Genomic DNA, 22365 nt, shown 5'->3' on the forward strand with positions numbered 1-22365 from the left:
TGGCATTCACTATACTTCAGGATCCCCTCACATTGTTGGCTTCACTAACTCAAATTGGGCTGGTGATGCTCAAGATCAGAAGTCTACTTATGGATTTGTTTTTTGCCTTGGTTCTGGTCCTATCACATGGTCTTGCAAGAAGCAGTATGCTATTGCATTATCATCTATAGAGGCTGAGTACCGAGCAACGGTGTTAGCTAGTCAGGAGGTTTTATGGCTTCGACAGTTGATGATTGAGTTTGGGTTCCCTTCCGATAGTCCCACTATTATTTGGTGTGACAATCAGAGTGCCATTCACCTTTCCTGCAATCCAGTGGAGCACCAGAGGTCTAAACACATTGAGCTTCTCTTGCACTTCATCAGACAGTTGATTCAGGATGGCTTTCTCATCTTGGAGTACATTCCTACAGAGGAGCAGGTTGCTGACATCTTCACTAAACCTTGTGCATCTCCGCGCTATCTTCAGTTGCGCTCTATGCTTGGGGTGAAGGAAGTTGTCCTTGGGGGATCTCATTGAGCCTTTCTTCCTTCATGTTCTTTTTTGCATGCTTTTCCTATCTCTTTTTGGAGTAGATTTTTTTCCCATGTGGTTTTCTCTATTTCTCCATTTCATAGATATTTGGTTGTGATTGGGTACCTCATCAAGCCTTGTTGCCCGGACCCAAATTTGCCTTCTTCTTGTAGTTGCATTTTGCTTTCCTGCATTTAGTGTTTTTAGCTACTCCCTAAGTTCATCTTAAGGTGGGGTGTTAGACTTATCTTGTATTAGCTAATAATTATTTATTTAATTACTAGTCTATTAGACTCTACTCTTAAGCTAAACTTAGGCATTTAATAATATTGTAGGTATTTAATAATTATTAAATACTCTTTATCCCTTTAGGGTTTCTTTAGGGTTGCACATCTTTAGGGTTTCTATTCTCCTGTCATAAGGATTGTATTGTAATTTTTCTTTTTCAATTCCCTCTCTAAAATGATAATCTTTTCTTCAGATCCTTTTTTGTGTTATGTCTCCACTCTTCTCCCGTGACAGGTATTTTGCTTGCAGATGCTCTTGGGATCTCTGAAGTTGTACTTTCTCAACTTCTTCAGAAACAAGAGAGAAAAATTGAACTCAGTAAGCCTGATATGTTGATATATGCAAAGGAAATTCTGGAAACCAAAAAGGAAGCAAAAAATAAATCTGGTGGATGTGATGGACTTGAAAAGCACTGAGAGGGGGGGTGAATCGGTGACACCAAAAATAAAACTACTTCAAATACTAACCGATAGATGAACTTAACAAAACTTTTAAACACAATGCATGAAATCCAAAAATGATCTAACAACACCCACAATAAGTAAACACATCCACCATAACACAAGTATTTATACGTGGAAAACCCAAATAGGTAAAAACCATGGTGAGATGGAACTCACAAGTTAACTATCTGTCGTAATAGATAACTGACCGGTTAAGGTCTACAAAGTTCTCTGCTAAGAGCGAATCTTGTTAGATATCCCAAAGCTTGGTTAAAAGCTTATACCCTGTGAAAGGTAGTACCCTGTTAGGAGTAACCTCGGTGGAGGATTTCTGAATCTAAACTAATGGATCACCCTGTTAGAGGATTTCAACAATGAAGCTTGTTAGAGCTTACCCAATTAGGGGATTTTAATTCTATTGTAATTGGTAGAAGACAACATGATTGGTTTGATCTGTCTGAGTAGCACAATACTTGCTTGATCAGATCCTTTTAAGCATAATCAACACTGCTCTTCAACATACTCTACATCTTAACACTTTTGCCTTTCACACACAACATATCACTTTCACTCATATGAAATAATTTATTGTGATGTCAATATATAGACATTTCGATTTCATGTTGGCCTCTAGAAATCATAGCACAATTACCTAGGTGCAGTGTATATGGTCAAGTGATCATAACTCATCACAAAAATACTGCCAAAAATTGTCGGTGGGATAACTCATCACACAATCAACGAAAACCAGTTGGAACAACCAATACCGGTTGGAGTTAAATATATGAACCATTATCCTTGAATCTCCTGATATAATCTCCGCTTGATATTCATGTTGATGTCGATTAAAGTGTATCCACTAGTTCTCTTCTATGCATATACCGGTTGTCACAAAGTATCGGTTAGAGATAAACCTCTTAGTATACCGGTTGGAGTATAAACAACTCGAAGTCATACCGGTAGACAATATAAACATATGTGTGTGTATGTGTTTCATCAATGACAACATATGATGAATATATTACAATCATCATCAAGCCAACAGGATGTTCACAACCCAACGCTAACCACAAAGAACATTCACCTCTAGTAAAAGAAGCAACCACCAAGGAAGAAAAAGGTAAGTCTTTGGTCGAGCAACAGGTAAGTATGAAAAACACCTCTTTTAATGGTTCTTGTTATAAATGCAATAGAGTAGGACATAAGGTGGTAGAGTGTAGAAGTAGCATGAATCAAACCTCTAACTCGTTCTTCGATAGATGTTACACATGCAATAAATATGACCATAAAACTAATCAATGTAGAAATCTGGTTATAGATCATAATATAAATAATTACTTTAGAGGAATATGTTATACATGCAATATTTTTGGACACAAAGCTAACCAGTGTAGGTTAAGACAAAATCCGACGAACATTAGGTGCTACAACTGCAACAAATCCGGACATATGGAAAGACAATGTAGATAAAATACGATTCAAAATCCAATCAAACTAGCAAAAAGGATCAATGTGAAAGATGTAAAAGCTGATATGAAAAGGATTTGGAGAGAGAAAGATATTGTAGATGCATCAACACCTAGTTCCGGTGTAGTCACCTCATCTGGAAATTAGTATGTGGCTTTGGCTCAGGGGGAATAATCTGGAAGCATATCCTTATTCATTGCCAAAGTAGTATGAGACCGTAATACCGACAGAGTAGAGTATGAAGAAGTTCGGTCATCAAACTCATAACTCATCACACGATCTGACTAGTTATTGAGAAAATCAAAAAGTGGAAGTTAACTCATGCGCATTTAATGCAAAGCATTACATGAAGGAATATAAGGAAAATAATTTGATAAATTTCACTTCACCTTGAATTAAAGAAGTGATTAAGAGCATTTAAGGAAGTTGAGGCGATCAGAGTGCTTAGGATTTCTCTAGCAAGTTTGATTAGGGCTAACAGTTTGCTAAGTTAGAGATCATGGATACTCCTATGGTAGTTGATGTAACATCTGAGCCCTAACCTGTATTTGTAAAGACACCATACAAAGCAATATAGATTGATCCAGCTGGAGCTTCTTCGAACATACCCATTGGGGTTGTTTTGGCTGAGAAGGTTCGATCCTATGTTCATGTCAAGCTGGAAGAATTCATCCATCATGGAAAGATGCTGGACTTGTGGACCAAGAAAATGATTAACGAGCACTGCCAGGTACACCTTGAATTTGCTAACCTAGCTGAGAAGAAATTGGACACATGGAACAATTTTTCCAATTTCTATTATGACGAAAAATGGGTTAAGTTATCCATGAGCAGGTTTCATGATGAATTCCTTTGGTTGGATCAAACTCACCTCATAACCAAGGATGTAATGAAAGCCATTGTAGGTCTGAGTGACTTTGATGAGATTCCTAGTCCGAAATCTGCCAAGAACAAGGTTGTTATGGACTTAATTGTTGTGACATTTGATAAGCGCTCTTTGACAATTGATAATTTCAAGAAGTCGATGGTCAAGTATCTGTCAATGATGGTCGAAAATAAGATTTATTTCACAAACATTGAAAACTCTATTTTAGCCACGACAATTCACATGGCAGAGCTAAACAAGGATTTCAACCTCTGTGAAATCACGCCTCAACAATTTTTAGAAAATTTTGCCCAATGTCAGAAGAAGAAACATTCCTTCAAATTTGGAACCCTAGCCCTATGCAATTTATTCTATTTCTTGCAAGAATTACTTGGTCGAGGTAGGGTTTTCTGGTCTCTGAATACCTTGGTAGTCCATCAGATTGCATATAAGCTACAAGGGTTCTTCAATGAAAAGACAAGAGATGAAGCATTTGCAACCTTCTTCGCCATCTTTTAGATGAATATGCAAAGCAGAGATAGAATCATGAAGAAGATTATGGTCAAGTACAAAAATGACGTTAAATTTGTAATCACAACTGGAAAATGCTATATGGAGGCCATTGTGCCAAGAAAAGTTTGGGTCCCTTCGTTCGGCTATGAAGCATCCCCTAAAATGCTTGAAGGTGCAACCAAAGTTCTATCGAAGAGTCCAGTTGATGAGTCTTGATAACGTTTTGGGACTGCAAGTGAAAAGTCTTTGCAAGTCCGCATGGAGCACTCCAAGAAGGATTGTGAAAAGAATGTGAAAAAAGTGATTTGGGAACCAATGGATAAGGCCAAACTGACCGAGGAGGATATCTCTAAAATTAGACGTTCTGGAAGGCTTGTAGGTGCATCTGAAGCATCTCAAGTTGCTCAGAAGGATCTTCCCTCGTCAAGTTTCCCGAAGAAGAAAGTAGAAGTAAAAAGGAAGACCATAGTCCTTGAATCTGAGGAAGAGAAGGATACAAAACAATACCAAATTCATGTCCAGAAATCCAAAGGAAAGAACATCAAGAAGCCTCTTGATGCAAAAAGTCTATGCGAATCCCCTGCACAAGGTACAAGCCCGAAAGAGGTAGGTGATCTTTACTTTGAGGTTAGCGTTGAAGATCAAAACAATATTATCAAAGCTTTTCTGCTTTATTGTGTTAAGTATGATGTTGCGGGTGATCAGTTTAGAAATATTATTCCAAAATAACTGTACGATGAGTTAATTAGGATCAAGCAAATTGCTAGAGAAGAGGAACAATCCATTAAGGATCATGTCTTTGAGATAGTGGGTTCCACACTCTCTCATGATAAGAAGGCTACTTTTATTGAAGCATGCAAAACTGAATTGAGAACCAAAAGGACTCTAGGTAGTCTCATTCTAGGAGAAGCCAATGCTAAAGAAAAACTTAAGAAGAGATCATGGAAATTGTTATGATAGTTGCTAAGAACCTTAGTGTATTCCCTCCTGTTGATTCCAATACTTCTACCGATATGCTTGAGAATGTGTCAGTCAATCCTGTTGATAACATAGTTGATGATTTATCTGCCATGGACAATGCTATGGATAATGTTGTGGATATTCTCAGAACCTCTGAGGTTCCTCCGATCAATTCAGAGTTCGATGAGGGTTCTATTGATATAGGTGAAAATGATCAAGTCTCCGATGAACCTAAAAAGGATGAATATGAATCCAAATTTCCTTTGGAAGACAAAGTAGATGATCCGACAAAGGAATCTAATTTGCAGCTAGATAAGTAACAGTGGTCGGTACCAGTTCCGAAATCTGAAGATGTTTGGAAGAATTTATTTTCTGCTCTTTTAATTATTCCACCTATCACCTCATCTATGCAATCAGTTGATTTCTCTAATGTTGATCCAGTTCAAAAGCTTGAGATTGGAGAAGCATTTATTTCGTCTGCAAGACAAGATTTTCAAAAAAAGGACAAGATTGTTGAAGATTTGCTGACAACACTCCATGCTGCAATCCTTGAGTGTCAAGTAGATCCAGACACTCCCAATGCAGAGAAATGCAAAATGCTAATTAGTTCCTTGAGTAGTCACTTAGAGAAAATAAAAGAAAAGTATGAGAAGGATATGGTAGCTGATCAAGAAAATCTTTTGCATGAATTCAAAGCTAAGTGCGAATCTACCCATCACCAACTTGCACAACTTATTTCTCAAGGTCAGTCTTATCTGGAAAACGATGACATACTATTTGCCTTTAGTCTTTAGCGGTCAGATGCCACCAAAAGCATCAAAGATGAAATGAATATCATTGAGGATAAGGTCCGACAAGGAAATGCAAATTATAAACTGTCTAAGAATTTATTTGGCTCTGGAAGATCCAAGATTGAGGAACTCCATGAGAAGTATTATGAACTACAACAACAAAGCGATAACATTATTCTTCCCTTAGGTACATTGAGATATTTGAGCAATGTAAGAATTTCCATCATGAACAAAGCCCTCTCCCGAGCCACTCAATTCACATTCTCTATTCTCGACTCCATTCAAGAGGCAGAGCAGTTGCATGCATCCCTAATGGTACAAATTAAGTTCCTATCCAAGGCTATTTCTCACTGGGACAAGCACAAGGACGCTTGGACCGCACATGCTCATAATCTTAAGTAGTGCTCTGGATGATAGTGGTTGTCCCCTCTTGGTGGAGTTTCATTTTTATTTATACACTATTTCTAACCTTTCTTTTTGGCCCGTTGTCATTATTGTCAAAGGGGGAGTAGTGTTAGGTGTTGTTATCTTTATGTTATTTCATGCAAACTCTCAAATAGTTGGTATTTCAGTATTATTTCAGCAAAATTATTATGTATAACTTTATATTGCCATCAATGACAGAGGGGGAGATTGTTGGCCCATTGTCATAGTTTTCATTGATGTCATTAATGTGTATTTTGGTTCAGCATGTATGAATGTGATTCAGTCCGGAAGTTTGCTTCAAATATGCGATGTTTTCTTATTATGCTATGAATGTATTTCTGCTTTGTAATATCTTTGTGTTCCGAAATTTACTCTTACCAGAAGATGTTTTAGGTCTGGTCCCATCTAGAAGTAATGAGAACAATTTTTTCAAGATGTTTTTAGGTCCTGTCCTATCTGGATATGCTAGAAGCGTGTTCTACAAGATGTTTAATGATTTAAAGTTGGAAGCTGACATCACATGGAGATATTTTGGTCGCTATAACGTATGGATAGTTCGGTCTCACCCTTCCGATTGAGCCGACTTGTCAGTCAAATCAATGAGGATGTATATTGCCATATGTGTTGCTTATTAGAGGTAATGGTTGTTGAAGAACAACTATTTTGTGTACTATGTGTATATGTGAAAAATCCTGTGAATGTAAACATTGTTGTACATATTAACTACAGTGAATGTATGAGACAGATTGTGCGCTTCAAAGGAACTGTAACCTATGCATATGCCAGATGCAACTCTAATAGTTCAAATCTTGTATATTACATTATCTAGTAGTGAGCCTTTTTGTATCCGGATAATGAGCCCAAATCAACAGTGAGCCACACCTTGTATTGTGTAACCGGTTACATATTGCATCATTCTTGAGAGAACACTCTCTTCGTGGTTTTTCCCATTTTGGATTTTCCACGTACAAATCCGATGTTATGTGTTAATTCAATTTGCTGCATTTAAATTATGTTATGTGATTGGTTAGTTAGAAGTTTTAATAAGTTCAAGGGAATACTGATTTACCCCTCCCCTCTTAGTATTCCAGATATTCAACGAAAGGAACCCTAACAACTCGACTGATTATCTAGGGTTAACCAAATCAGGTACCCAGTTAACAACTCCTCATTTGTAGGCTCTATCATCAAAACATGACATGACCAGTGCTTATAGGTTTTAGAGACTCATATGACAACTTGACCCTTCACCTGCTTACCTCCCATACCCGTTGATACTTTCCCTCCCTTCTTAGAGGACGATGCATTTCCTATAACCACTAAGTCATAACAATGCAGTTAGTTCAAAATCTCATTGTTAGTTCTAACATATATAAACATGATGAAATAGCTCATTCAAACTTACTAATTTTCCAAATGAAACCATTCACATATGTATTTCGAACCACTGTTCAAAGATATTAAATAACATCACATATAGTGTATTAAAAACATAACAAAGTATCCGTGGACAAGAGGGATGTAACATCCCAAATTTGGCATGCTTTCAGGATGGAAATCCTCTTTACAATATATAAAGATAGAAATGTTGTTTTGTTTTCTCATAACTCAATTGATGTTCATGTTTTGCTTTTCACTAAAGCGTGTATATGTAATAATGTGATGCTTCAAATTCAAGTGCAAGCTAACAAGGTTGTGTTAGTGGTGGCCTATCTTTAGACCCTTTTAGAGCATTGGGGAAATGATCCTTGTATGGTTGCCATAGTGCCTCCATATCTTTTAGCTGACACCTCTGTCGGTCCTTTTGCCTCTCATGATCGGTCTCTACCTTGTGGTCGTCGACGTGGACACAACTCTTTCGCTGACCACTCGCAAACCTTGCGATGTAAGGCTCCCTACCACTAATTTGGGGTGGTAATGATTTCAATAGGTGGTGCTTTGCCTCCCTGCCACATAGGGATTTCACCTTTGGGTGGTGCTCGAGGGGTGTGGACCCGACTGTTGGTGGTGCTAGTGGGTTGCTGACTTTTGGTGGTGATAGCGGTTAGTTGCCTTTTGGTGGTGATAGTGGATGGCCTGGTTCCTCAAAAGGTTTCCTGTATCTAGCTCTAGCAATCTTACCCTCTTGCACTGCTTAGGACAAGGAGAAAGAAGAGGCTGCTACTAAAGAAGGATGGTCCTTCCTGAACGACAACCCTGACCCTGCTCATGTATGGGGTCCTAAAGATGACAAAGATCCACCTCCCTCAACCACTACGTGTTTAATGTGTTTTTTTGTTATACGAGCTTTGCTCGTTTGACTCTTGAGGGGTTATTTCATACCCCCCTACTCTTTTTTTGTGAATAGTGTACTCTATCTTTGTTAATGGAAATGGCTACTATTCATAAAAAAAAGAATCCTATTGCGATGGAAATTTTGACAATATGTTTTAGTCTCCCCTTTCAAAACATATTAGAATAAAAATATCTAAATATAAACTATCAAATGATTTTTTTTATTTTGAATTAAACTCGACATTATTTAGATGCTTACAAAGATGACATTTGCCGTTAGACATAACACCAAACTTCTTTTAATGAAGATCTAAAATAAGATATTTACATCCAAACAAAATAATTTTTTTCCAAAACTAATCTAACAAATATATTGAAATAATACATTCTTACAACTCTTGATCCCATAGGCCTAGATATCTTATGACAACCTTTTACCCATTTTAGCCTTTTTTTAACCCATGATAAACTTTTAAAGAAAATCTAGGCTGTGTTTAGAAAATCTTGAATTACACGGCACAAAATGAAACCCGCAAAAATAGCGGAATCCATCCCCCCTCACATGCGACTTCTACGCTAACCAACCAAAACATGCAAAGGTACAACTTCTCCGATTGAACACATGGCACATCAATTACTCTAAATTTAAAAAATAAATAACTGTAATCCAACTAAATCAATTTGTATAAACGAAAAATAAAACCCTCCCGCAAAAAGCACCACCATAATAACTAAACGTGGAATATATGTACGTAGTACAATTCAATCTGCGCAATTTTTTCTGTCGTAAGCGACGGCGCTGCGATTTAAAACCAAATTATTAAAAAAATGGGGTAAAATGAGAAATTTTTTCAGAAAAAGTGCCTGACAGAGACAGGCGTAGCAGGAAATACTAAAATAATATAGTTAAAATAAAATAAAATTCTGAAAATCCTCTGGTTCAGGGCGGCCATGGAAAATTACGAGAATGACGAGGCAATCGAAAAGCAAAAAGAGATATTTTACCAGATTGTATGGTCGTGCTTGCGAGATTACCCTCAGACACGCCTGAGGCCTTTACCGGTGATGATCGCGCAAGGGAAGCACGTCGACCTTTTCGAGGTATCGACGCGGGTTCGAGATCTGGGAGGCTTCGACGCCGTTACTCAGAAGAAGTTATGGCCGTCAATTGCGTCTGAAAGTCTGGGGCTAGACCCTTCCTGTGGCGCGGCTTTGAAGCTGGTGTTTCTCAAGTATTTAAAGCAGCCGCAGAAGTGGCTGCAGAGGGGCTGCACCAGCAGGGCCCGCGGTTCCATCGTGGACGGGCCTGTACAGGATTCTAGGGCGGAGAGGAAGAAGGCGTCGAAGAGGCGGAGGGATTCTCTTGCGGAAATGTTGGAGTCTTTAAGATTTGTTGCGAAGAATGCTGGGAGCGAGCTTAAGGGCGCGTGGCTTGAGGAATGCGTGCCTAGGGCTTTGAAGGCCAGGGCGCTTTTGTTTGGCTCTAGTGGCAATTTTGCTCTAAAGGTGTGTAACGGTTTTGCCTCGATTTTATTCTATTCGTCGTGCGCAAGAATGGATTGTGCTTTTGTTTTTCCCTTTTTGCAATGTGTTATGTAATTGTTGAGAGCTTTTCTTTCGTTGATTTTCGTCACTTTAGGTGGTGGATTTGTTTTGCGTGCTCCAGATGTCCGGTTAAATTTTGGATGAGACGTTTGAATATTTTTATAATTTATAGAAATCAACTTTTTATTTGGATTCGTGTGTCTACTGTACCTGCAAATCTTTTTATCTAGTTGAATACTTCAAGTTCCCATAATTACGGTCCTAGCCCCATCCTTTAATTCTTGCATTCAACGCCACGGTACCATCTTTTTACTTGTAGAAGATTTCAATTTCCATATTTCTTGCATTCAATGCCATGGCACCGTGAAGATTTTCTATTTGCACCATCTTTTAACTTGCACCATCTTTTGACTTGTAAAAGATTTTCAATTTCCATATTTCTTGCATTCAATGCCCCATGGCACCATCTTTTAACTTGTAGAAGATTTTCAATTTCCAAATTTAAAATTAAGGTCTCATCTCTTAATTCATGCACCTTGGCTTCATCCCTTAATTCGTGCACCCTATTTCTTGCCTCATTCCTTAATTCATAAACTTGAATTTTCCATATTTATGATTCTGACCTTATCCCTTAATTCATGCACCCTATTTCATGGTCTCATCTTAATTCATAAACTTTCAGTTTTAATATTTATGATCCTGACCTCATCCCTTAACTCATAAAACACTTTCAACTTTCATATTTATGAATGGGACCTCAGCCTTTCATACATGCAATGCCATGGTTGTGAAGTTGTCATTGCAAGATGTTTCAATCCTTCAATTTCCATACTTGTAGAATCTGCCTAAGATGCTCTAGTGTCTTTGATGTTCTAGTTTTCTTTCTCCTTTGCCTATGTGTTGACGCTGCAAGTTTTTTTCCCTATGTAAGTTATATAGCTTTCGATTAGCTGAATGTGTACGTTTTTCCATATTGATGACCATTGGTGTAATGAATTTGGGTTATAAATTCGAAATTTATTGAAATATTTATTTTTCCTCTGCTTGGTCATAATATCCTGCAAATTTCAGGCCCCCAAGACAAGGATTTCTACCGGTGAAATGTCAATACTTTTGAATCGTTGCCTTTTGATGATTCGGGGTTAGAGGGTTTGGTCTATAGATTATTGGTTATTCATTGAAACTAACGAATGTTCAATTAATTTGCTTTGCGTGTGGAACGCTAGAGCTTTTTATTTTCCTTTTTTCTTAATACGAAGGGAAAATTATCTAGGTGGGTCGAACCTTTTGTTTTTTTGTTTATTAATTTCTTTTTTTAACGTGTGGGGGTACCTCAAATGATGTAGCGGGTTTACGTTAATACAAGAAGGGAATCGTGTGTTTATTCGTTTTTTAGTCAGGAATGTAGGGATTTTTTTGTTTTGTTTGGTAATTTAAAATTTGTGAACTTGGTTCTGGATTTGAAGGGCTAGTGGATTTGTATTGTAAATTGGTTGTTATAGAAATCAAGGCAAACGTTATGTGAATTCGCATGTATGGAGGGTCTTTCAAGTTAATTTCCATAACACATTCCCTTTAATTAGGAGTTGTCCATTAGGTTAAGGCTTTTTCTTTTCTTTTTTTCGTTTTATTTGTTTGCAGTCCTTGTACTATAATGAAGGTGGAGAACTTGTCCAATATAGTGAGTACACTTCATGAAGTAGTATTTAATGGCAATCAACGGCATATCATCTGGTTTTACTTATGTAGAAGCTATAAATCTGTTTTCCTTCGTACAGTTCCTTCAATATTTTTAAATAGATACAATCGGTTTACAAGATATTGGCATCTCTACCGAGTAAGAAGTGACAAAACTTAGTAAATTTTAACAAATTGAAAAACTATGAAAACTAAAAAAATGTTTTTAAATAACATGTAAATTCTGTTACAAAGCCTAAGAAGTGACTTTATTGAATGCATGGCTACTAAATTGTTGACAACTTATTTAAATCCATAGCAAGAATAAAATTTGAAACAAGATATTTGTGTTTTTTCTAATGTTTGGAGAGTTTTTTGGTACAGACTTGCTATTGCTCACTAGAAATTCCGTAAATAGCTTGGAAAACTAGGTGAATATTTGCTAGTCACTTCTGGCTCATGAGTTGTGCGAATTTTAAAACTGAAATCTCTTATTGCAGATGTATTTGGCTTGGCCCTTTTTGTTTGCCTTAATTTTCTCTTTTGTTGTTTATGTGACACTGATGGTGTAGAGCATGTAGGTATTTGATTTGTATTAAAAAGTTATTAAGAACTTTGGCATTTTTGTAATCAAGTGCTCAAGGTACCTGAATCAAGTAACAAAGGGAGAAATTTGAAAGCAAGTTGTTGTTTATGGTAAGGTGCAGATCTATTCTTTGGATAACATCTTGTCTTTTGCAAAAACAATCTTCATCATTTGATACAAATTGTATAAGAGATACTAATCCTTAAAAGTCAGCTTGAAACTAGAATTTAGATTTTAATGGGAACATAATTCAGACAGATGCTTTGATAATTTGGTCAACTATGGAATGATCTTTAACCTCCCATTATACATCTCCAAATCCTTAACCCAGTAACTCAAATGTTAAGTAGAGCATGATAATTACCAATGCTAGTACACACAAGCAATATACAATATTAAAAACGTTGAACTCCTAGGGATATATAGACGCCATACAGGATATATAGACCCCATCAGTGATGGCAGAAAAATAGAGTAAATGGTCATGCCTAAGTATGATCCTCATTTGCTACTTAATCAATGGGGAGTGATGTGTATGATTGCTTTTGGTTTTGACTGTATATATTTTTTAGATTAAAAAACATTCACAGTCAAAACCAGAAGCAATCATACATGCTACCTCATAGACTGTGGAAAACTCTTGCCAACCAATGGTGAGTAAGTTAACCCCGTTGAAAGTAGCAGGAAGAAAGAAGTCAAGCCTCCATTAGCTTACCCCTATAGTATGAGATAGTAGTCAAATCCACCAAGATAAAGAATATGGAGAATCATCAGGATTTAGTGGAAAGAAAATTACGAATTTATGTTGGTGTACGAGTGCATAATGATTAGTGTAATTGGTGCAGAGAAGTTGATGGAATGTCCTCAAGCTTAGATCAATCCTTGAGTAAATAGAAAGGTTCAATGCGTTATTTTTCTCTTTCAAACAAATTGTTGGTTCAAAGATCAAGCATTCATCTTTTACCATCACCAAGGACTACTAGTAATAATTGTATACAATCTGTGTGCAACTCCATGTGGAAAGCAACAACAACCATGCCACACTTATTGCATACTAAGATATTAAGCATCTCTTACGCATAGATAAGGGCAGATGGTGATATCCTCATGTTTCGTTACTATGCATTCTGGCAACAATTGTGCTAGATGTAAAGCCCATACCTGATTTGCATACCAGAGGTTAGCGTCCAAGGAAACATATGGCTAAGTAGATCAGGTTGTCATATTCAAATACAGCCAAAGAGAACTAGATTAGGACTATCCTTCTTTCAAAATTTCTACCAATGGGAAATTGATACACACTTTGTTGAGCCGTCTCCCATTTAGGAGTTTCATCATAATCATAGCAGAAAAAGAAGCTAGCAAAGGGGTAAAGCCAGGAGATAGAGAGCTGTGAACATGTTGTAGGAAAATGACAAGAAAATTGGCCAGATGGACAAGGAAAAATCCAGAGACAAGCAAGGCAATGCGAAAGTGGGAGCATGAAAGGAAAGAGACCACATAGTAAGGGATCCCTAAGAGAAGGATAGAGGTTAAAATACCTCTTTTTAAAATCGTAAGGCGAAATGTTGGCAGAAAAGACCACAAAGGGAAAGCAGAGTTAAGTGGGAATAGAATGAGATTTGTGTAAATTAAAATTAATGATAAGGGAAAAAAATTTGTTTATTTTTTAGAATCCTTTACTAACATGAGAAGAAGAATGGAAATTCTTCTTCAGACTAAGATTTGCCAACCAATCGACAGTTCTATTTTGTTCTCATCTAGCATGCAAAAATTTGAAATTATCAAATGTGTATTAAAAACTTATCTTTCCTTTATTTGTTAGTTGAACATGTTCTCGCTTTGCATCCCATTGATGATGATGATGCTAGAATCTTCTTCAACAATTAGATTACAAACCTGAAATTAGGCTCCTAATTTGAGGCCTAATGGTGCAGGAGCACCTTGTGCATTTTATGCCTCCAGTAGGCAATATTGTAAAATTTGAATTTTCATCATGAAATGCATGAAAAAAGGTCATGATTAGACCATTTCAAATGTAATTGAGTCACTTTTAGGTTTCTAGGAGGTCAATTAAGTCAATTTGCAAAAAATGTCATTTTGTTACACAAAGGCAAAAGTTGCAAAATTACAACAAGAAGTTGAAGAGTCATTTGTAAAAGGAGGAAGCCTAACGGTCATGGGAATTTGAAATTTAGTTGTAACTGTCATAGAGGGTTGTAAGAAGCTTATAAAGCAATGTAAGGTCGAATCTAAATATGGGGAGTCAGTTTTGTATGGTTTTGTGAAGAAAGATTTAATACATTTCTGACTGTTCCATGTTTTGAGCATTCCTGTGACTGTAGTAGCGAATTATAGGACTTTGTATGATGCTATTTCGACCTGCACTTGATTGTGGATGATAGAGCATTGTATTATCTTTCATTTGCATTTTGTTTCATTTATTTTTATTAAGTATTATGAAAGTTATGGCCATTTTAATGATTGCAATTTCCAGATTTTCTGGTAACAGTTGTGTTGCAGCAAATTGTACGTGCATGTACGGCCCCAAAATGAACTAAATCTTATATGGTTAGATAGAGGAGAGAGTTACCTTTCATTTGGCATTGGTTTGAGGGAATTTCACCAAGTATTGAGCATTTTATGAGGTTTTTACTAAAAACTGTCAAAATCCCGTATAAGGGTAAACAGAAAGCATAAAAATTGTTTAACTTTCATTTCCCGTGGTGGGCAAGGCCTAAATGGAGTGAAATGTTTGTTTTGAGGTATACTCTCAGATTCTAAAGCCTTAGTTTTCAATCTTAAAGTTTGGATGGGTTTTTGTGATGCCCTAGGTCGGAATTTAGTGTCTCTGACTGGTAAAATCAGTCAAAAGTCTGACTTTTTGAAATATTAATTGATGCATTCATGGATGGAATGGTGTGGGGACTGTTTGGTGAGGTTGTGCAGACATATTGTAATGTATTTGAAGTGTTGTTAAGGTGAAGTTAAGGTCGGGAGCATTGTGCTTCAATAAACCCTCCTTGAGCATGCCTAAAATGACTTAAAACAAGGGTTTTGTAAAATATTGAAAGAGTTGTCTTGTGGAACCATGGAATTGGTTGATTTAATTCATTTAAGACCTACCACAAACTTTGGATTGCATCACCTAAAATCACATGTTTAGCTTCAAATATATTGTTTGAATTATTACCCATAAAGCATGTCCCAAAAATTAGAACATTTCCATGTTGTGATTCCTGAGAAGAGCTCCTATATTGGAGGATTCAAGCTTTTTCATGATTGTGCCATTAAAATTCAGTTCAGTCCATCCAATGGAGGGGGGAATTAGTGCCCAAGTTCCTTAGTAACCCATTTTTTAGGAAGAATACTATTGTAGTATTTCTTATTTTTTTGCTAGTTTCTTCAATACAAGAACTTCTTTGAGACTTGCTAAATTGGGTTTTGCCATTTTGAAGGTTATAGGTACTTTGAGAGCTAGCAATGGAAATTTCTCCCACATAATTGATCTTAGCTTTTATCATTGTCATTAAAAATTCTACTATTCTTCCCTAGCCATATCTTGTAGGCTATCATACTTGGGGCAGAGTTCCATAGTTCTTGTAAGGTATTAAGAGTAACAAGTAACAACAAAGATTCAAAGAGATCTTACACATCTTCTGATCACCCATTTAAAATTGAAATTCTTAGAAAAAACAATCTCATATACTTTTGGTATAGTCATAAATTCATAATAGATTAAATAGTTGTGATTCTCTTCTTGGATATGCCACAAAGGACACCTATTAGGTCCCAAGAATCCCCTCTTATTAAGTTGATACCAATTGAGGATCTTAGCTTTGACAAACCAGCCAAAGGAAGAACTTTGCCTCAAGTTAGGTCTTTAAGCTCCAAATTTTACATCATGAGAATGGGGGTAGGATACCTTTTGTAGTCACTAATTGTCTATGTCATGCACTTAGTGATAAGATCCACATATAATAATGGCAACAAGATAATGTAGAAGATATATCTCACACAACACAAAATTTCTGGTGGGTTAAGATGACCTAATATATTTAGAAATAGAATAAGCCCTTGAGGGTAGGGTAATGCCATACAATCAACAATACTTACTATGGAAGAAGCCACTCCATGCTATATCTCCAAGTGACCCCAAACACAATATCATACTTGTTAATTATAGTCTCAGTCGTAACACTCAAGAAAATAAATTTGTCTCCTTATTTTATCAACACACAGAAACTAAGTCTGTTATTTGCGATTTAATTGTGATTAAATTTAGTTAGTATTAACTAACAAATTTGCTATGCTATGTTTCGTTGAGTTTATGTAAGGAAGTAATCGCTGGTGTAGAAGGATCGTGGCTCCACACAGGATCGTGGAGCCACGTGGATCGTGGAGCCACGTGGTTCGTGGAGCCACGTGGTTCCACATAGGATCGTGACCCCCTGTGGAGGCACGATCCAATGGAAACAAAAGATATATATGCGCTACCCTCTTTGTTTATAAGACATTCGATAGAAGAAAATAATACAGTGATCAGTAGTAAATATAATCGTTTGTTTTCATCTGCAGAGGCAAATCGATAAGACTAATAAAATCAGTTTTACATTCCTTATATCCAACGCTAAAACTTCTAAACTAGTTGTCTCAGAATTCTGATTGCTCAGAAAGTAATAACAGTCTATCTAACTACTTAAAGATCCGAATAGACTGAAAGTGAAGTTTACAAAATTGAAGAGTTCTAAAATGGCGAACACAATCAAATTCGAGGATAGACTCGAAGGAGCAGCAAATTTTTTGGCTTGGAAAGTCAGAATTATGATAGTGTTAAAAGAGAACAAAGTAATCAAATTCATAAAAGAAGACAAGCCCAAACCTGTAGACGAACTTGAGAAAACTGTATGGAATGAAGGAAATGATAAAGCTGTAAAAATCGTGATAGATGCAGTAAGGGATCACATAATACCACTTATATTAAAATATGACAACTCATATGAAATGTTCAAAACCCTTGAAAGGACGTATGAAATAAACAATCCGAGCAAAACCCTAGCTCTAAAAAGACAGTTGAACCACATAAGTATAAATAAAGGTGAAACAATAAACTCATACTTCATGAGGATAGGTTCACTCAGAGATCAACTGCAAAAACTTGATTATCATGTCGAGAAGCAAGAACTATCAATGATTACCCTAGACGGATTACCTGAATCCTGGGAATCATTCAAACAAGGCATAAATGCAAGGGATAAATTCACAGAATTTGATCGACTAAGGGATGACTGTCTCCTTGAAGAATCAAGGCAAATGAAAGGGGGAAATCACAAAACTAAAGATGAAGACCTCCACATTCTGAATACCTACTCCCGTAAGAAAGGCAAGAAGAGAAACTTCAAGAAGAGAAAATCCCATCATGGGAAAAGCTTTCATAAGAAAGACATGTCAAAAATCCAATGTCATAGATGTGATCAGTACGGACATATGTCCTTTAACTGTCCTGACAAAGTAAAACAGCAGGCATCATTCGCCAAAGTAGAGAGGAACACAAAACTTGAATCTGAGAAGTTTGTATTATATTCAGCACTATCAAGTCAAGCTTCAAACAAGTCTAACACTTGGGTGATAGACAGTGGATCGTCAAGACATGTCATTGGATTCAGAGAATTACCAGACTCAATGGAAAAGGGATCAAATGAAGAGGTAACAATAGGGGATGACTCTGCACATCCTGTAAAGGGTGTCGGGACATGTACAATCAAACTGAAGTCTGGAATCTCAATCCAACTCACCGGGGTACTATTTGTACCAGGCATCAAAAGGAACGTAGTCTCTATCTCTGCACTTGAGGACGACAGATATAGAGTCTCATTCATAGAAGGAAAGGTAATGGCATGGCCAAAAACAGCCACCTTCAAAAGAGCACAAGTGATTGGTTACAGACAAGGGCACCTATATGAATTGTGTAATGAGCCAAATCAAACCTTACTTCATGAAGTCATAGATCAAGCAGAAATTTGGCATAGAAGACTAGGGCACTTACATTTTCGTGCTCTATCCTCTATGGAGAAATTAGTCACAGGACTACCTAAACTAAAGCCAATTCATTCAGATGTTTGTAAAGGATGTGCACTAGGGAAAAACACTAAAAGCTCTTTTCGTTGCAGTTCTAGAAAAACTAAAGGGGTACTATAACTAGTTCACTCTGACTTATGTGGGCCTATGTCTGAACCATCACTAGGGAACGCATTATACTATGTAATCTTTGTAGACGATTTTTCTAGGAAAACTTGGATTTATTTCCTTAAAAGTAAAGAATCTGAAGATATTCTTAGGAAATTTAAAGAGTTCAAATCTATTACAGAAAATCACTCTGGTAGGAAAATCAAAACTCTTAGGTCTGACAATGGTAGGGAATACACATCAGAAGTGTTTAAAGAGTTTTGTAAAGATGCTGGGATTAAGAGGGAGTTCATTGTACCTTACAATCCTCAACAAAACGGGGTTGCTAAAAGAAAAAATAGAACAATAGTAGAAGCGGCAAGAGCTATGTTGTTAGATCAAAACCTAGAAACTGCACTTTGGGAAGAAGCCACTAATACCGCTGTATACATTCAAAACAGATGTCCTCACTCTCATATTGGTGACAAAACTCCTGAATTTACTGAATTAAACCTGATATTAGCCATCTCAAAATATTTGGATGTCTTGTTTATATTCATGTACCTAAGGAGAAAAGAACTAAATTAGAACCTATTGGACAGAAAGGGATTTTTGTAGGATATAGTGAAACATCTAAAGCCTACCGAATATTCATCCCTGGTCAAAGACAAATAGAATTAAGCAGAGATGTCATATTTGAGGAAGATATAGCTATTAACAAAACAAGGAGTTCCATCACACCTGAAATCCCAACTAATTCCATTAATTTGGAAGAAGATTCTCTTTTTGAAACTCAGAGGGAGCATCCTGAGGATAACACCTTGGAACTTGAGAACACTACAACAGAGAATCCTAGGAAGAGACCACTATGGGCCACTAAAACAGTACAGGAAGCAGAATCCTTTGCAGCACCTAGAGGAATAGTTAGAGAAAGCAAAAGACCTTCAAAGTTTTCTAGCTATGTTACTCTAATGACAAACTTCATAAATGCTGAACCTTCAAGTGCCGGAGAGGCTCTTAAACAACAAGTATGGAAGGATGCCATGATAGAGGAATATCAATCTATCTTAAAGAATGATGTGTGGAAAATTGTGCCTAGACCTAAAGGAAAATCAATTGTATCTTCTAAATGGCTCTTTAAAATTAAGCATGCTGTTGATGGCAGTATAGAAAAACATAAGGCAAGATTTGTTGCTCGAGGTTTCTCACAGAAGGAAGGAATTGACTATGAAGAAACATTTGCACCTGTTGCACGATACACTTCTGTCAGAACAATCCTGGCTATAGCGGCATCTAAAGGATGGAAAGTTCATCAAATGGATGTAAAAACTGCATTTTTGAATGGAACAATTGAAGAAGAAGTATATCTAGAGCAACCTGAGAGATTTGAGGTAAATAATGCTAAAACACATGTATGCAAGTTAGAGAAAGCACTATATGGATTAAAACAAGCTCCCAGAGCATGGTACGAAAGAATTGACAGTTACTTATTAGAGATAGGTTTCTCTAAGAACATTGCTGATCCAAATCTGTATTTCAAAATAATCAAAGGTGAAATGTTGATACTCATATTATATGTAGATGACTTATTAATTACAGGCGAAGATCATCTCATTGCAAAATGCAAACAAGAACTAGCTTCAGAGTTTGAGATGAAGGATTTAAGTCTACTCCATTATTTCCTTGGCTTAGAAGTATGGCAAAAACCATATGGTATTTATCTAAATCAAGGACATTCTGAAGAGATTTGGAATGATGAATTGTAAGCCAATGTCATCTCCTATGGAAACAAACCTACATAAACTAAAAGAAGCTATAGCAGATTCCAAATTTGCAGATCCAACATTATACAGACAGATTATTGGATTAGTCAATACCAGACCTGATATATGTTATGCAGTAAATGCACTCAGTCAACACATGGTTGAACCCAAAGAAATACATTTGGTTGCAGTAAAGCATATATTGAGATATCTACAAGGTACCTTGGACTATGGACTGCATTATGAACACACTGCATTGAACCTACATGGATACTCTGATTTAGACTAGGCTGGAAGCGTGATAGACAGGAAGAGCACTTCAGGATGCTGTTTCAGCTTAGGATCAGCCATGGTATCTTGGATCTGCAGAAAACAATCATCCGTAGCTCAAAGCTCCACAGAAGCTGAATATATAGCTACATCCATGGCAGCTAAGGAAGCCGTATGGTTGAGGAAATTGATAGTAGGACTGTTTGGTGAAAGTCTGAAGCCTACTATCATTCATTGTGACAATCAAAGCTGCATTAAACTTTCAGTGAATCCAGTTTTTCATGATAGATCCAAGCACATTGAGATCCCATATCACTATGTAAGAGACATGATAGAGAGAAAGGTAATAAGACTGGAATATGTCAATACAGGAGATTAGATAGCTGACATTCTCACCAAACCCCTAGCAAGAGTGAAAATAGATCACTTCAGGAGGTATCTTGGTATGGTTAAACTGTAATTGATGTCTAAAATTTATGTAAACTTCTTGGTCATATATTTGAGTATATGAAGTATGTAACCTTTCCCTGTGTTCATTCCTAAAGGATGACGATTCTTTAGTTAATGAACACTTGTATTTTAACATTGTTGTTAATGCATTAGTAGCCTCTGCAAGATAAGACTCTCCTAACTCAATAATCTCCTATATTCTGTTTACTCATTTCATGCTTATCAGACTATAACATTGGTCACAATTATGATATTGATATTGGATTAGATTGACGACATGCTTAACTATGTTAAGCGTCAATCTATAAAGCTATCCGGGCTATTAACCCGATAGCATATAATGCTAACAATTATTGTTTATGTTAATCCATATGCTTTGATACCGATTCATAATCGGGTATGTTTTATATATCTGCAACAGTTAACAAAAGACATATGATATCGATCGGATATGTTTAAGCACTATTATCATATTGATCGATATGATTAAGCACTATTATCATCAGCGATGATACCGATTCATTATCGGGCATGTTATAAATGCTGTTATCATTAAAGATATTGATGCATTATCGGGTATGATTGAAGCACCAATTAGTTATGAATTGGGTGTTGTTAGTAGGGGTCACGACCAAGTGACATCTTGGTCAGACATGTCTAAAAGACATGTCCGATCAAGGTGCCACTTGATCGTGGCCACCCTACTATTTATACATCATTCCAATCAAAGGAGATGACATTGAAATTGATACATGTTCATTCTCCTTACCTGTAGTAAAAGGAAAGATAACAATATTAGTGTCATTGACCTAATATCAAATTGAAATACACCATCTTGCATATAACTTGTCCATTAAATTGGAAATTACAATACATTTACATGGTATCAGAGCCAGGTTGATCGAACTTGAGGCTATTTAATTTTGTGAAACAAATTTAAAGAACAAGGTTATATGCTACATCACATTTCTTCAACTGGCTAGTGCTATCAGATTCGAAGACAGACTCGGAGGTGGCGATGATTTTTCAGCCTGGAAATTCAGAATTCAAATGATCTTAAAGGAGAACAAAGTGGATTCGTTTGTTCAAACTAAAAATGATCAACCCGAAAATGAACCTGACAAAACAACATGGATTGAGCGAAATGAAAAGGCAATAAAAATAATAGTTGATGGGGTGAGAAACAACATAATGCCCATCATAAGAAAACATCAGACAACCTATAAAATGTTCAAAGCTCTTGAAAGCACATTTGAGATATCAAATGCAAGTCGAACTCTAGCACTAAAACGAGAAATAAATCATATCACCATGAACAAAGGGGAGACAATCAACGCCTACTTTATGCGGATATCAGTTCTAAAAGATGAA

The 22365-nt window shown here is 36.6% G+C and overlaps 1 protein-coding gene across 1 annotated transcript in view; it reads left to right on the plus strand.

Annotated features, from left to right (window-relative positions):
• Window positions 1-9336: 9336 nt before the first annotated feature.
• Window positions 9337-22365, plus strand: part of LOC131855865 (AT-rich interactive domain-containing protein 1-like) — a 99516-nt gene continuing 86487 nt past the window's right edge. Inside the window, exon 1 of the mRNA XM_059220009.1 lies at window positions 9337-10044. Coding sequence (XP_059075992.1) covers window positions 9490-10044 — 555 coding nt within the window. The 5' untranslated portion in view covers window positions 9337-9489. The remainder of the gene's footprint in view (window positions 10045-22365) is intronic.

The sequence above is a fragment of the Cryptomeria japonica genome, chromosome 4, assembly GCF_030272615.1.
Source record: "Cryptomeria japonica chromosome 4, Sugi_1.0, whole genome shotgun sequence".
Lineage (NCBI taxonomy): Eukaryota > Viridiplantae > Streptophyta > Pinopsida > Cupressales > Cupressaceae > Cryptomeria > Cryptomeria japonica.